This window comes from Saccopteryx leptura, chromosome 2 (genome assembly GCF_036850995.1).
Source record: "Saccopteryx leptura isolate mSacLep1 chromosome 2, mSacLep1_pri_phased_curated, whole genome shotgun sequence".
In the NCBI taxonomy this organism is placed as follows: domain Eukaryota; kingdom Metazoa; phylum Chordata; class Mammalia; order Chiroptera; family Emballonuridae; genus Saccopteryx; species Saccopteryx leptura.
In genome coordinates this window covers 26,860,217-26,871,728 of record NC_089504.1, presented here as the reverse complement: position 1 = coordinate 26,871,728, position 11,512 = coordinate 26,860,217, and the positions used below count along the sequence as shown (strand labels likewise).

General features: G+C 44.4%; 1 protein-coding gene across 3 annotated transcripts in view; it reads left to right on the top strand.

The window, feature by feature from the left end:
- The first annotated feature begins 6,700 nt into the window (after window positions 1-6,700).
- RAD23B (RAD23 homolog B, nucleotide excision repair protein) overlaps window positions 6,701-11,512 on the top strand; it is a 39,370-nt gene continuing 34,558 nt past the window's right edge. Inside the window, exon 1 of one of the 3 annotated variants that reach the window (XM_066367501.1) lies at window positions 6,701-7,173. In XM_066367501.1, the coding sequence (XP_066223598.1) occupies window positions 7,108-7,173 (66 nt within the window). In that variant the 5' untranslated portion in view covers window positions 6,701-7,107. The remainder of the gene's footprint in view (window positions 7,174-11,512) is intronic. The other 2 variants (XM_066367500.1, XM_066367499.1) reach the window with 2 other exon arrangements.

Genomic DNA, 11,512 nt, shown 5'->3' with positions numbered 1-11,512 from the left:
TTTTCAGAAAGGGGGAGGAGGATTTTTACCTACAATTTCTCTTTCTATACTTTTTTAAAATTTATTTTATTTTTTATTTATTCATTTTAGTGAAGAGAGAGAGAGATGGGGGGGGGGGGGGCAGGAAGCATCAACTCCCGTATGTGCCTTGCCCACGCAAGCCCAGGGTTTTGAACCAGCGACCTCAGCGTTCCAGGTCTATGCCTGATCCACTGTGCCACCACAGGTCAGGCTCTCTTTCTATACTTTTAACTGTATATTTTTTTGCCATGAGCAAAATTTTTTTTTAAATATACACTTATAAATGGACAGCCATCTCTCAATTCTTTTTTTCCTGCAGACAATAGTAGTTGTAGCAAGGAGTGTTTTAATATTGTAACTCTATACACTATAGTCTAGTTTTTAAAATGTCTTATCATGTTTTCCTACAACTGTTGACAACTTTAAGTAAAGTGACTTTGTCATTTTTTTAATGAATGTATTCGAACATCCACATTGTGCTAGACTCTGAAGATACTACTACGAACAAGAGTGACACACATCTGGCCTCATAGAGCTTACAATTGACTTGGGAGTCAGTCAACATATGTGTGGGGCAGCTGTGTTAGGCTTGCTCGCGGTTTACCTGCTGCAAGCACTTTGTTCGATTAGTGCACAAACACGTGGCAGAGGTACATGTACATAGTCTATATAAGTAAGGTGACCAATCGTCCTCCTTTAGGAAGGACAGTCCTTCTTTTGTAAGTTCCGTCCTCCCTTGAAAAGTGTCCTCCTACATGTCCTCCTTTTTGATATTGGAAGACTAATTTGTAAATGTCCGTATTCAATCGATGCAAAGTCGATCCATTGCGTGTGATGTGACGTATTTGTATTTGACATGACGATTTGTCAAGGATCAGTAGTACAGTGTGGTGAGACGCGATTATGAGATGCATGCACTCCGCACAGGAGACCTTGAGAGAGCTTTCAATAGATATACCAATAGATATACAGAGCACGCATATGACATTGTAGACTCACGATTATTTCTTTCTCAGTGAATATTCAATCATAGGTAAGCACAATTCACGTTTTATTAATTCACTACTTAATAATTTCCAAATACGTATAACTTTATTTACAAGTATTTTCCTGAAATTCAAGTTTTAAAGTCGAAATCCAACCTAAAACCATATCTATTAATAATGCATTTGGATTAAATAGTTGCTTAAAACAGATGTTTTTTAATTAGAAAATGATAAATACACCCAAATATCACTCCAAATCAGTGGTTTTGTTTGATATTTAGTTTTACTAAATGAGTACTTTTTCTTACAATCATTAAAAATTAATAGGCATGTAAGCATAATTACAATATAAAATATTACAAATGTTTTTATTATGCATTCGTGGCCAAGCACGTGAAGATTCCCATTAGATTCGGATAGAAGGTAGAGAAACAACGGAGCCAAAAACTGGTGGGCCCTGCTTTTCTTCTAGCCTCGCACTGGCTGGCGAGTAAAACACACAACGGGAAAACACTCCCCATATTACACTCAATCATATTATAGTGTATTATTGTTGCAATGAATAAAATTTATTTTATTTACAATATTGTTTTCTTCAATTTATTTATTTATTTATTTATTTATTTTAATTTATTTATTCATTTTTAGAGAGGAGAGAGAGAGGGAGAGAGAGAGAGAGAAGGGGGGAGGAGCTGGAAGCATCAACTCCCATATGTGCCTTGACCAGGCAAGCCCAGGGTTTCAAACAGGCGACCTCAGCATTTCCAGGTCGACGCTTTATCCACTGCGCCACCACAGGTCAGGTTCTTCAATTTATTTTTGTCCTCCTTTTCCTTGTAAAAAAGTTGGTCACCTTAATATAAGGGGACGGGTGCTTCCCCTGGGGCAGCAATCCTCCCAGATCTCTCTCTCCACCATGAGGTGCGCTTTTCCTTGCTCCCTGGCCCTGACTGCGAATAGCACACTTTCCTTGGTTTGTTAGCTTTCCCTTTTGTTGTTTATTTGCTCGCCTGTCCTTGCAGCCTTCAATACACGGGTATGGCTGACACTTTCACACTCCCCACTTCATCTACGCTCTGCCCAAATTCAGTGGGAACCTGCCTGGTCTGGCCACCAGCATTACAATATGCAATCAGCACCTACTCTGTTCCAGGCACTTTTCTATATGCTGTGGAAGGAGCCATGAATAAGGCAGTGAGTTTCTTTCCCTAAGAAGCAGACATGGGAAGCGGAGTAATCATGTGAGACAGACAATAAACAAGTTAAAAAATAATAATTTCAGTAGATCCATGAAAAAAATTTAATCCAGGGTAATGGTGTACCTATCTATCTCAGGGAGTTTTCTGGGGCTCAGATGAGATTATACAGGGAAAGTGTCTAGAATGGAGCCAGGCCTAGAGTAAAGGGCAATATATGTTTATTTTATTTATTTATTTTTTATTTATTTTTTTTGTATTTTTCTGAAGCTGGAAACGGGGAGAGACAGTCAGACAGACTCCCGCATGCGCCCAACCGGGATCCACCCAGCACGCCCACCAGGGGGCGAAGCTCTGCCCACCAGGGGGCGATGCTCTGCCCCTCCGGGGCCTCGCTCTGCCACAACCAGAGCCACTCTAGCGCCTGAGGCAGAGGCCAAGGAGCCATCCCCAGCGCCCGGGCCATCTTTGCTCCAATGGAGCCTCGGCTGCGGGAGGGGAAGAGAGAGACAGAGAGGAAGGAGAGAGGGAGGGGTGGAGAGGCAGATGGGCGCCTCTCCTGTGTGCCCTGGCCGGGAATCAAACCTGGGACCTCTGCACGCCAGGCCTACGCTCTACCACTGAGCCAACCGGCCAGGGCCTATATGTTTATTATATGATATGAAAGTTGGAGAAGTCTTCTCTAAGGAAGTAAAATTTAACCTGGAACCTGAATGATGAAAAGGAGTTAGCCATTTAAAGATACGGAAAGACAAGAGTTTCAAACTGAAGTCATCCTGACTGCAAGGCTGAGGCCAGAACTGGCTCAGGTTGTTTGGAGGATGAAAGAAATGGGGTGCAGAGGGTGACAGTGAGAAAGGAAAGAGATGAGGTCGGAGAATTTGGCAGGAGTCAGATCATGTGAGCTGTCTAAGGATAGGTAAGGAGTTTGAATTTTATTCTAAAGTATATATAATTACATATTAATAATAGATATGACATGCTTTGATTTATTGTTGAAAAAGACTGCTCTGACTGCTGGAGAAGCCATTGGAGGAAAAGCCTGGAAGTAGAAAGAGACCAGTTGGGAGGTGAGTGAAGGATCATGACTGTAAAGCCAGTAGCCACGGCCACCATCACAGCCCCCTGGCCCGTGCAGGTTCTTATTTGATTCGGACAGATGGTAATGAAACAACGGAGCCAAGAACTGGTGGGCCATCATCTTTATCCTAGCTTGCACCCGGCGGGCAAGTAATACACACAGTGGGAAAACACTTCCCTTTCCATTCAGGGCTCCCAAAGCCACTGACTTATCCAAGTTTCCTAGAATCAAAGTTTTCTACCTCACCAGCCTTATTCACCTCTGCTCCCCATCTCCTTCTCTCTGCACGAACTGGCTTCTCCTTCAGCACGCCACCATTTTGGCTGCTTCTCCTCTCCTCCACGTGGCCTTTCTTTGCTCTCCTTTCTCTGAGCTCTCCTCTAATGCTCATCTCAAGAACCAAGAGAGAGGAAGCTCCTGGTCTGCCCCATATTAATAGTGTAGAAATCAAAACTTTTAATCCAATATACAAACAAGGAAGTCTCTGATACAAAGTCATTTAGGGTGGGAAAGGCTTAGTCTTAAAACTAAACCTTGGGGTATAACAACCCTGCCTGCTTATAGCCTGTCCCCCACACCCAATGCAAACTATAAGCTAGCAAACCTATATATCATATTTACAAACTTATCTGACCAACAATGATGGATTAGTTCAGGGTAGTAGAAGGAGAAATGGTGAGAAATGGCTGAAAATTAGAAAATAATTTGGAGAATAAACTTGACAGGACTTGATAATGGAATCGATGTGGAGGTTGAGGGGGAGGAAAGGAGGAAGGGAGGAAGACCTATCAGGGATGATGACTAGATTTTTGGTCTGACCACCTGGGTAAGATGGTGGTACCATGATATATGATAAGGAAACACTGGGAGAGGAGCAGGTTTCAGGAGGAAGAGAGTTTCAGAGGGAAATCATTGGCTCTGCCTGTGTTAAGTTTCAGAGGCTTATTATATTTCCAGGGAAGATATTGCATGGCAATTGGTTAATCCTATCGATAGCTACGGGGAAGAAGTTCAGGTTGGTGGCATTTTAAAACAAGGGATGATATCAGCTGGTGACTAACAGAGATACAGGAACACAGAAGGCAGGTTAGATATTGAATTATAATACTAATACTTGCTGTGAAGGGGAACATCAAGTTAGTGAAGAGGGAGGCTGGTCAGAGAAAGTTCCACAGAAGAATCATATCTGAATTTCTAGTATTTGTGGAACACCAAGCAGTGACTTGTATCAGTGAGTCCCACTGTCCCCCAGTTCCTTTGAAACTGTATGCAAAGTATTTAATGTAGCTAATGGTCTAATTGTAACTTTGCTTTTTACTTGAACTACTTAAAGTCAAATGTGCCCTATTATGAGAATAGCCAGGCACCCAGGAGTAAAGGCTCTGGAGCCATTCTGTTGGGTTCAAGTTCTGGGTCAACCACTTAACTAGGAGGGTGTTTCTAAGCACATTACTCAACACCTCTATACTTCAGTTTTTCTTTCTTTTCCTTTTTTTTTTTTTTTGTGAGAGAGGAAAGGAAGAGGGGAGAGGGAGAGAGAAAGAGAGAGAGAGAGAGAGAGAGAAAGAGAGAGAGAGAAGCATTAACACGTAGTTGCTTTCACTTTAGTTGTGTATTGATTGCTTCTTGTACATGCCTTGATTGGGGATTGGATCTCTGACTCATCCGAGCCAGCAACCACTCATCCAAGCCAGCGACCTTGGGCTTTTCAGGCTATGGACTTCTAGGATCATGTGGAGGATCCTTCACTCAAGATAAGTGACAAATCCATGCTCAAGTTGGTGACCTCAGCATTCTGGGTGGAGGCTACACTTCAGTTTTCTTATCTGTAAACGGGCATACTGTTAATAGCTGACTGGACGGCTTATTATGTTCCTTGTACTAAGATTTTACATATATTATTCACTCCCCCCCATAATTAATAGAGTTGAATGCTGTTAGTATCCTCATCTCACTGATGAGAAATGGAAGCCCATTCATCCATTCCACAAACATTTATTGTGTGTCTGCCATGTGCCAGGCATGTTTCTTCTGCTGGCATTAATTAAATCCTTGCCTTTGTGCAGTTTCAATCTGGAGTTTAGAGAAGGGAGAAAGATGAAAAACATAATAAAGATGTACATTAAAAGGTAATTACAAGATGATAAATACTGTAGAAAAAAAACGGCAGAATAATGGAGCTAGGGAAGTTAAGGTGCTCCACCCCCCAATTCATACAGGCGTCTCCAAACTACGGCCCTCCGGCCGCATGCGGCCCCCTGAGGCCATTTATCCGGCCCCCCGCTGCACTCCCGGAAGGGGCACCTCTTTCACTGGTGGTCAGTGAGAGGAGCACTATACGTGGCGGCCCTCCAACGGTCTGAGGGACAGTGAACTGGCCCCCTGTGTAAAAAGTTTGGGGACCTCTGAGAGGGGGGCGATTAATCTATCAGAACATATCTACCGTTGCTGTTTTTTCAGTCACCTTCCACTTAACCATATTTGTTTTCTTAAAATGTAAAATAGAAATTTAGAACACGAAGGTAATGTAGCAGTTACAGCCTCTGGCTTAGAAAGTAGTTGATGGAAGTTGCGGTTTTAAGTTGGGTGTCTAGGGTAGACCTCACTGAGCAGGTGACATTGTAGCAAAGATTAGATGGAGGCGAGACGGCGAGCGACCCAGGTGTCCGGGGGAAGAGGATTCGGGAAAGGGAACAGCCAATGCAAAGGCAGGCGGGAGCACATGCTTAGTAGGCGCGCGCGCGAACACACACACACACACACACACACACACACACACACACACACACACACACACACTCCTCCACCACCCAGAGCAAACCGGAGAGAGTAAGACGTGGTGAGAGATAGGGGCTACGGAATGAGATTCAGGAACTTTTGACTTTTTCTCTGGGTGAGATGACAGACCAATGGGCAGTTCTGCCTAAAGGAGTGCTATCATTTGACCGCCTGTTCTCGGCCCTTCTATTCAGGCTCAAAGTCCAGCAGGCAGTCCGGCACTAGAGTCTGTGCTCTCAAGATTAAAGAACCAGCCGCCACCACAAAGGCTCAGCTACACAGCCAGAGCCTCCCCACGACTGGTGACCATGCTCCTTTCACTTAAGCCCCGCCCCGACCTACCGCCCTCTAGTTCCCCAGCTCCAAGGCTCGGTACCCACTCAGCCGAGTCACCACGTAGCGCTTCCCCAGCTACGGATTGCGCAATTCAAGCAGCTGGGCGGAGTCTGGATGTAGGCGGAGCGACGTAGGAGACGCGACGAGGCAGACTTTAGAGCCCACGATACACAGTGACTGCGCCTGCGTACACCAGATCCGGGCCGCCGACATTCCAGAGCCGCCATCGCCCCGCCCTAATTCCGGGGCGGAGTTCTTAGCCACGCCTGCGCACAGCCCCGCCGCAGTCTACGCCTGCGCGCTTCGCCATCCCGGCCCCATCCCCCAGGTTTTTCGGGTGGGGGAGGGGGCGCTTCTCCGCGAGTCACGATGATGGCGGCCACCATCCTGTGGTGAGCTAGCGGATTCTCTGCTTCTCTCGAAGAGCCCCTCGAGCCTCCTGCAGACTTAGTGGCTGACGCCAGGCTCCTGCAGAAGTACGACGGCCCGAGGTCGCGGGAAGGGCCACAGTCGCGGAAGCAGCGGCGCGGCCCGAGGCCACGGCTGGGGGAGAGGCCGCGCCGCAGGGCGAATGTGACAAACCCCCACCCCCACCGCCTTCCTCCCGAGTGCACGCGGAGCGCTGGCGACCCCGGGGCCCCGCCAGGCCACAGACCCCGCCCAGCGGCCAGCACCCGGAGCAGGTCCGGCAGCGCAGCGCGGCGGCACCATGCAGGTCACCCTGAAGACCCTCCAGCAGCAGACCTTTAAGATCGACATCGACCCCGAGGAGACGGTGCGAGCGGCGGGGAGCGCGGGCAGGGGCGGACGGGCACGGGCCGCGGGGAGCGCGAGGGGTCCGACGGGCCCGGGCGGGGGGCGGCGCGGCAGTGCGCGGGGGCCCCGCCGCAGCTCTGAGCGGGGCCGGGCGGCGCGCCGCAGCGGGGAGGACTCGGGGCGCACCCGGGACAGCTCGGCGTGCGTGGGGCCCGGGCCTGCGGTGTGCCGGATGAGGCCTGCGGGCTCCGGGCACGAACAGGGCCCGGCCGACCCGACCCGACCCTTTGGAGTTGGCCACGGGCTTTGTGGCTGGAGTAAGGGGAAGCGGTGGCCAGACGCTGGAGGCCTGGTCGCAGATGGCATGGAGCACACGCACGCGGGGTGCTGGAGGCCTTGGCCTAGGAGCTCTCCTGAGTGGGGCCAGAGGGTGGGTGGGGTCAGGGCTTCCTGGGTGATGTGGCTGGGTCCTCTGGTGTGGGTGCACAGACGGGGGAGGGAGGCGGAGGCGTCGCTAACACCCCCTGCGTGCACCTGGTGAGGTGCTAAGCTCCAGGGAGGTAGTAACCGGAGATAATGAACCATTTTAAAAGAGGGTGTCAAGTTCCATCTGCCGCAGGGTCAGAGGTGAGGGGTGGGGAAAGGGAGTTCTGTGCCCTCTTCCTCCCAGAATTGGTAACCTTTTTATTTGCCTATATGTCTTGATTCGTTTGGCTGCAGTTCTCCCGCCAGCTTACCGACACCCATAGGTAGATTGCACTTTAAATCCTCTTTGATGGTGAAGAATTATTTCTTTAGAGCCCTTCAAATCCAGATTCAAACTCAAGTTCAGGTTAATGGGTGTTCGGTGTTAAAAGTTTTAGAATTACAGGAATTGGAACCCTCCATTCACCCCCTCTCCCAATAAATAGCATGTCGTGAGAGGAAAAAGAAAATAAAAACTTTTGATCTCTTCTGCGGTTAAACCTTTGAACACTTCAGAAGTCCACATGGTAAAATCTCATGCGGGAGTCTGTATTTGTGACTGCAAAAAGGGCCACTATTTTGAAATCAGTGTAGCTTTACTGCCAAGAATCTAGAATGCCCTGAGTGTACATTTACTACTTATGTTTTGGAATTGCCATTCTTTATACTTTTGGTATTACCCATCTCATTTAATCTAAAGTTTTCTACATCTTTAATCATTTAGGAGACATAGTTCCCAACCTTTTTGGAATTGTGGCACAAAATGATTTTATTTCAGTGCTGTGTGATTCCTTAAAGGTGCAGAAGATACCAATCATAGATGAGAAACTTAAGTGTCCTCAGAATTGGCAACACCCTGTGAATCGATATTACTAATAGAAATCAGATTCTTGACGATTCCTTTACTGCTTAGTATAGACCTAATATGTTAGATGATGAAAGTTACAATGCAGCTCTTTAATTTTTTTAGGTACAACTTAATAACATTTCTATTTGACTTTGGTTCTTTGTAGTATTAAATGTTGGTGCTGCAGGAACTTTTGCCAGCTTATAAAATTCAGAATTAATTTCAGAATTATTGAAACAGGTTTTTTTAAATGTATCTGAGTTTTTTGAAGTTATTCAGTGACTTTCTTCAGCTCCACTGAAATATTCTATAAGATTTGTATAGCTCTGTGGGCACTTGATACATGCATTATTTTAGAGCCAATATTGTATTTGTATAGATTTTTAACTAAGTATTTGCTATTTTCCAGTTGATTTCCAAGGCAGTATATTAGTTATATGTATTATAAATATACTTCTACAAGTATTATTTTCAGAAAGCTCATTATTACAGAATGGCTTCTTTACCCTTAAATATTAGTGATTTTTAATGAATATTTTTGATATAATTTGAATGTAGAATTTCAGAAAGAAATAAGGAAGAGTATGTTAATAGAGACTAAGTATCCTATTTGTAATCTGTTGTGAAAACTAGGTAACCAAGGATATTAGAGAGAGAGCAAAAATAAAGGGGAAAATGGATTATAATGAGACTTGTAGGGAGATGTACATAAAATGAACAGCTCTGTCTGCTCCAAGGTTTTTCCTTGTTTGATTTTTGCTTAGAATGAACTGAGGAAATTAAGTATCTTGAAGGTGCCAGCAGAGACCTTTGCCGTGAGTGAGCAGGAGCAGAAAGGAGTGAGAGAACTGAGAGATAAGTTTGAGAATCATGAGAGAGATTTGTTTGTTGAACAAGTAAATGTTTAGTGAGCTTTGACTGGCAGGCCTGGAGGAATACAGGGACTTGTAGGACCTGGTCTTGGTCTTCTGGAGGCCTAATTGGCCTAGTCACAGCTTAAGGTTATGCAGTTGGAGGTGTACAAAGGGGAAAAGGCAAGAGCATTTGTTTTTTAGTGTACTGTATTTAGATTTTTAATATTGGAAGTCCTCACCCCCCCCCCTTTTTAACTAAAGAAACTTTCTTAAGCACTAGCCATTTTGAACAGTTTCAAATGTCTTTATTATTAGAATAGTAATGCAGCTTTTATAAAATATTTAAACAACATAGAAACCAAATGAGAAGATGGAATGGGGAAACCATTGCTGAAGGAAGGTTTTTCATTGTGTGGAGTTCTATTGTAAATAGTTTAAAAAAGAGAAATTTAAGCTATACAATAGAGCATTCTGAGATGTCTGATAGACTGATATTCATATAAAATTCTTTAAAATTCTAAAGGTTGGTTGTGTGGATATTTTGAGGGCAATGAAGTATACAAAGTTAAAGTCAGATCTGAAGGCACTTAAATGTTTTGTTTTGCCATTAATTGAGAACCAGGTGGATTAAAGAACAAAAATTGATTTTAATACAGTGCAGATCATATTGTATCAATGAAAATGACAAAAAGAGTATGTCATGTAAAGATTTAACCTTTTGATCTGCTAACTCCTGCCACAATTGTGTACTTTCAAAACTGCACGCGCGCGCGCTCTCTCTCTCTCTCTCTCTCTCTCTCACACACACACACACACACACACACACACGCGCGCGCGCGCGCTCACACACACAACCTAGCAGAGATGAAACTTGAAATGCACAAGCTGGAATGTAATTGTGTCACCATATAAGTGACCTCAAAACTGTGTATATACATTGGAAGTTTTTGATAGGAGGAGTGTAAAGATACAGTAGTTTTAATTACTGTAAACAGCATAGTGTGCTGTACGGTAATTTGCAAAGAATTACCTTGCTATGCTATTTATCTGTATGATGTTGATTATGCTATACAATACTGCTTTTGCAGTTGTTCTGTATATGGTATTTGCTAGCCATACCAGTGTTTTTTTTGTTCATGAATTGTTCCTGTTGTGGTTTATTGTATTTTAATATAGCTGTTCTGGAGCTTGTGTCTTACTGTAGAGGTTTCCTAAATTATTAAAACATCGAGTAATAAATGTATTAAAATCTATTTTGCAGAGGTGAAACTAAGATTTCTTGGTATATTGGTAAAGTAAAATATAGAAAGTACCTGGGAAATCTGGTATGGTTTCTGCCGGAGTTTTTTTCTTTGTACATCTGACACATAGTAGGCATTTAATAAAGATCTTTTGAATGAATTGAATACATTCTTTTGATGAACTATCAAGTCATTGATCTCATGTTTGCATGTTAATTCATTTGATATTTGTTGAGTGCTTATTAAATGTCAGGTCCTGTTGTGATGCATACATTATAGTGGACTAAATCAGTAAAAAAAAAAAATTGAAACCCATATAATGGTAAAAGCTATGTAGAGAATTGAAATAGGGTGAGGTAATGTGATAGTGCATGGCTGGGTGGTTACTTTTGTTTTTTTCCTCATTGATTTGGCAGGGGAAGGAGGGAAAGAGAGAGGGAAGCATCAACTTGTCATCCCACTTAGTTTCATTTACTTGTGTACACATTGATTGCTTCTTCTAGGAGCCTTGACCCGGGATTAACCCACCACCTTGGTGTGCCAGGATGATGCTCTATCCGCTGACCTACTTTGCCAGGGCTGGGTGGCTACTTTTAAAATGACTAGTTACAAAAACCCTTTCTAAATAAGATGATTTTTAAATGAGATCTAAATTACAATAAGCAATCAGATTGGGAGAGTATTTTCTTTCTTAGGGAGAGAGATGAGAAGCATCAACTCATATTGTGTCACTTTAGTTCATTGATTATCTCTCATGTGCCTTGACACACAGGGTAGGATCTGGGGTGCTCAAGCCTAGCCAGTGACCCCAGTGACCTTGTGATCATAATGATCCAGAGCTCAAGCTGGCAAGCTTGTGCTCAAGCCAGATGATCCCACATTCAAGCTGTGACTCCGGGCTTCAAATGTGGGACCTCAGTGTCCCAGGTCGGCACTCTATTCACTCTACCA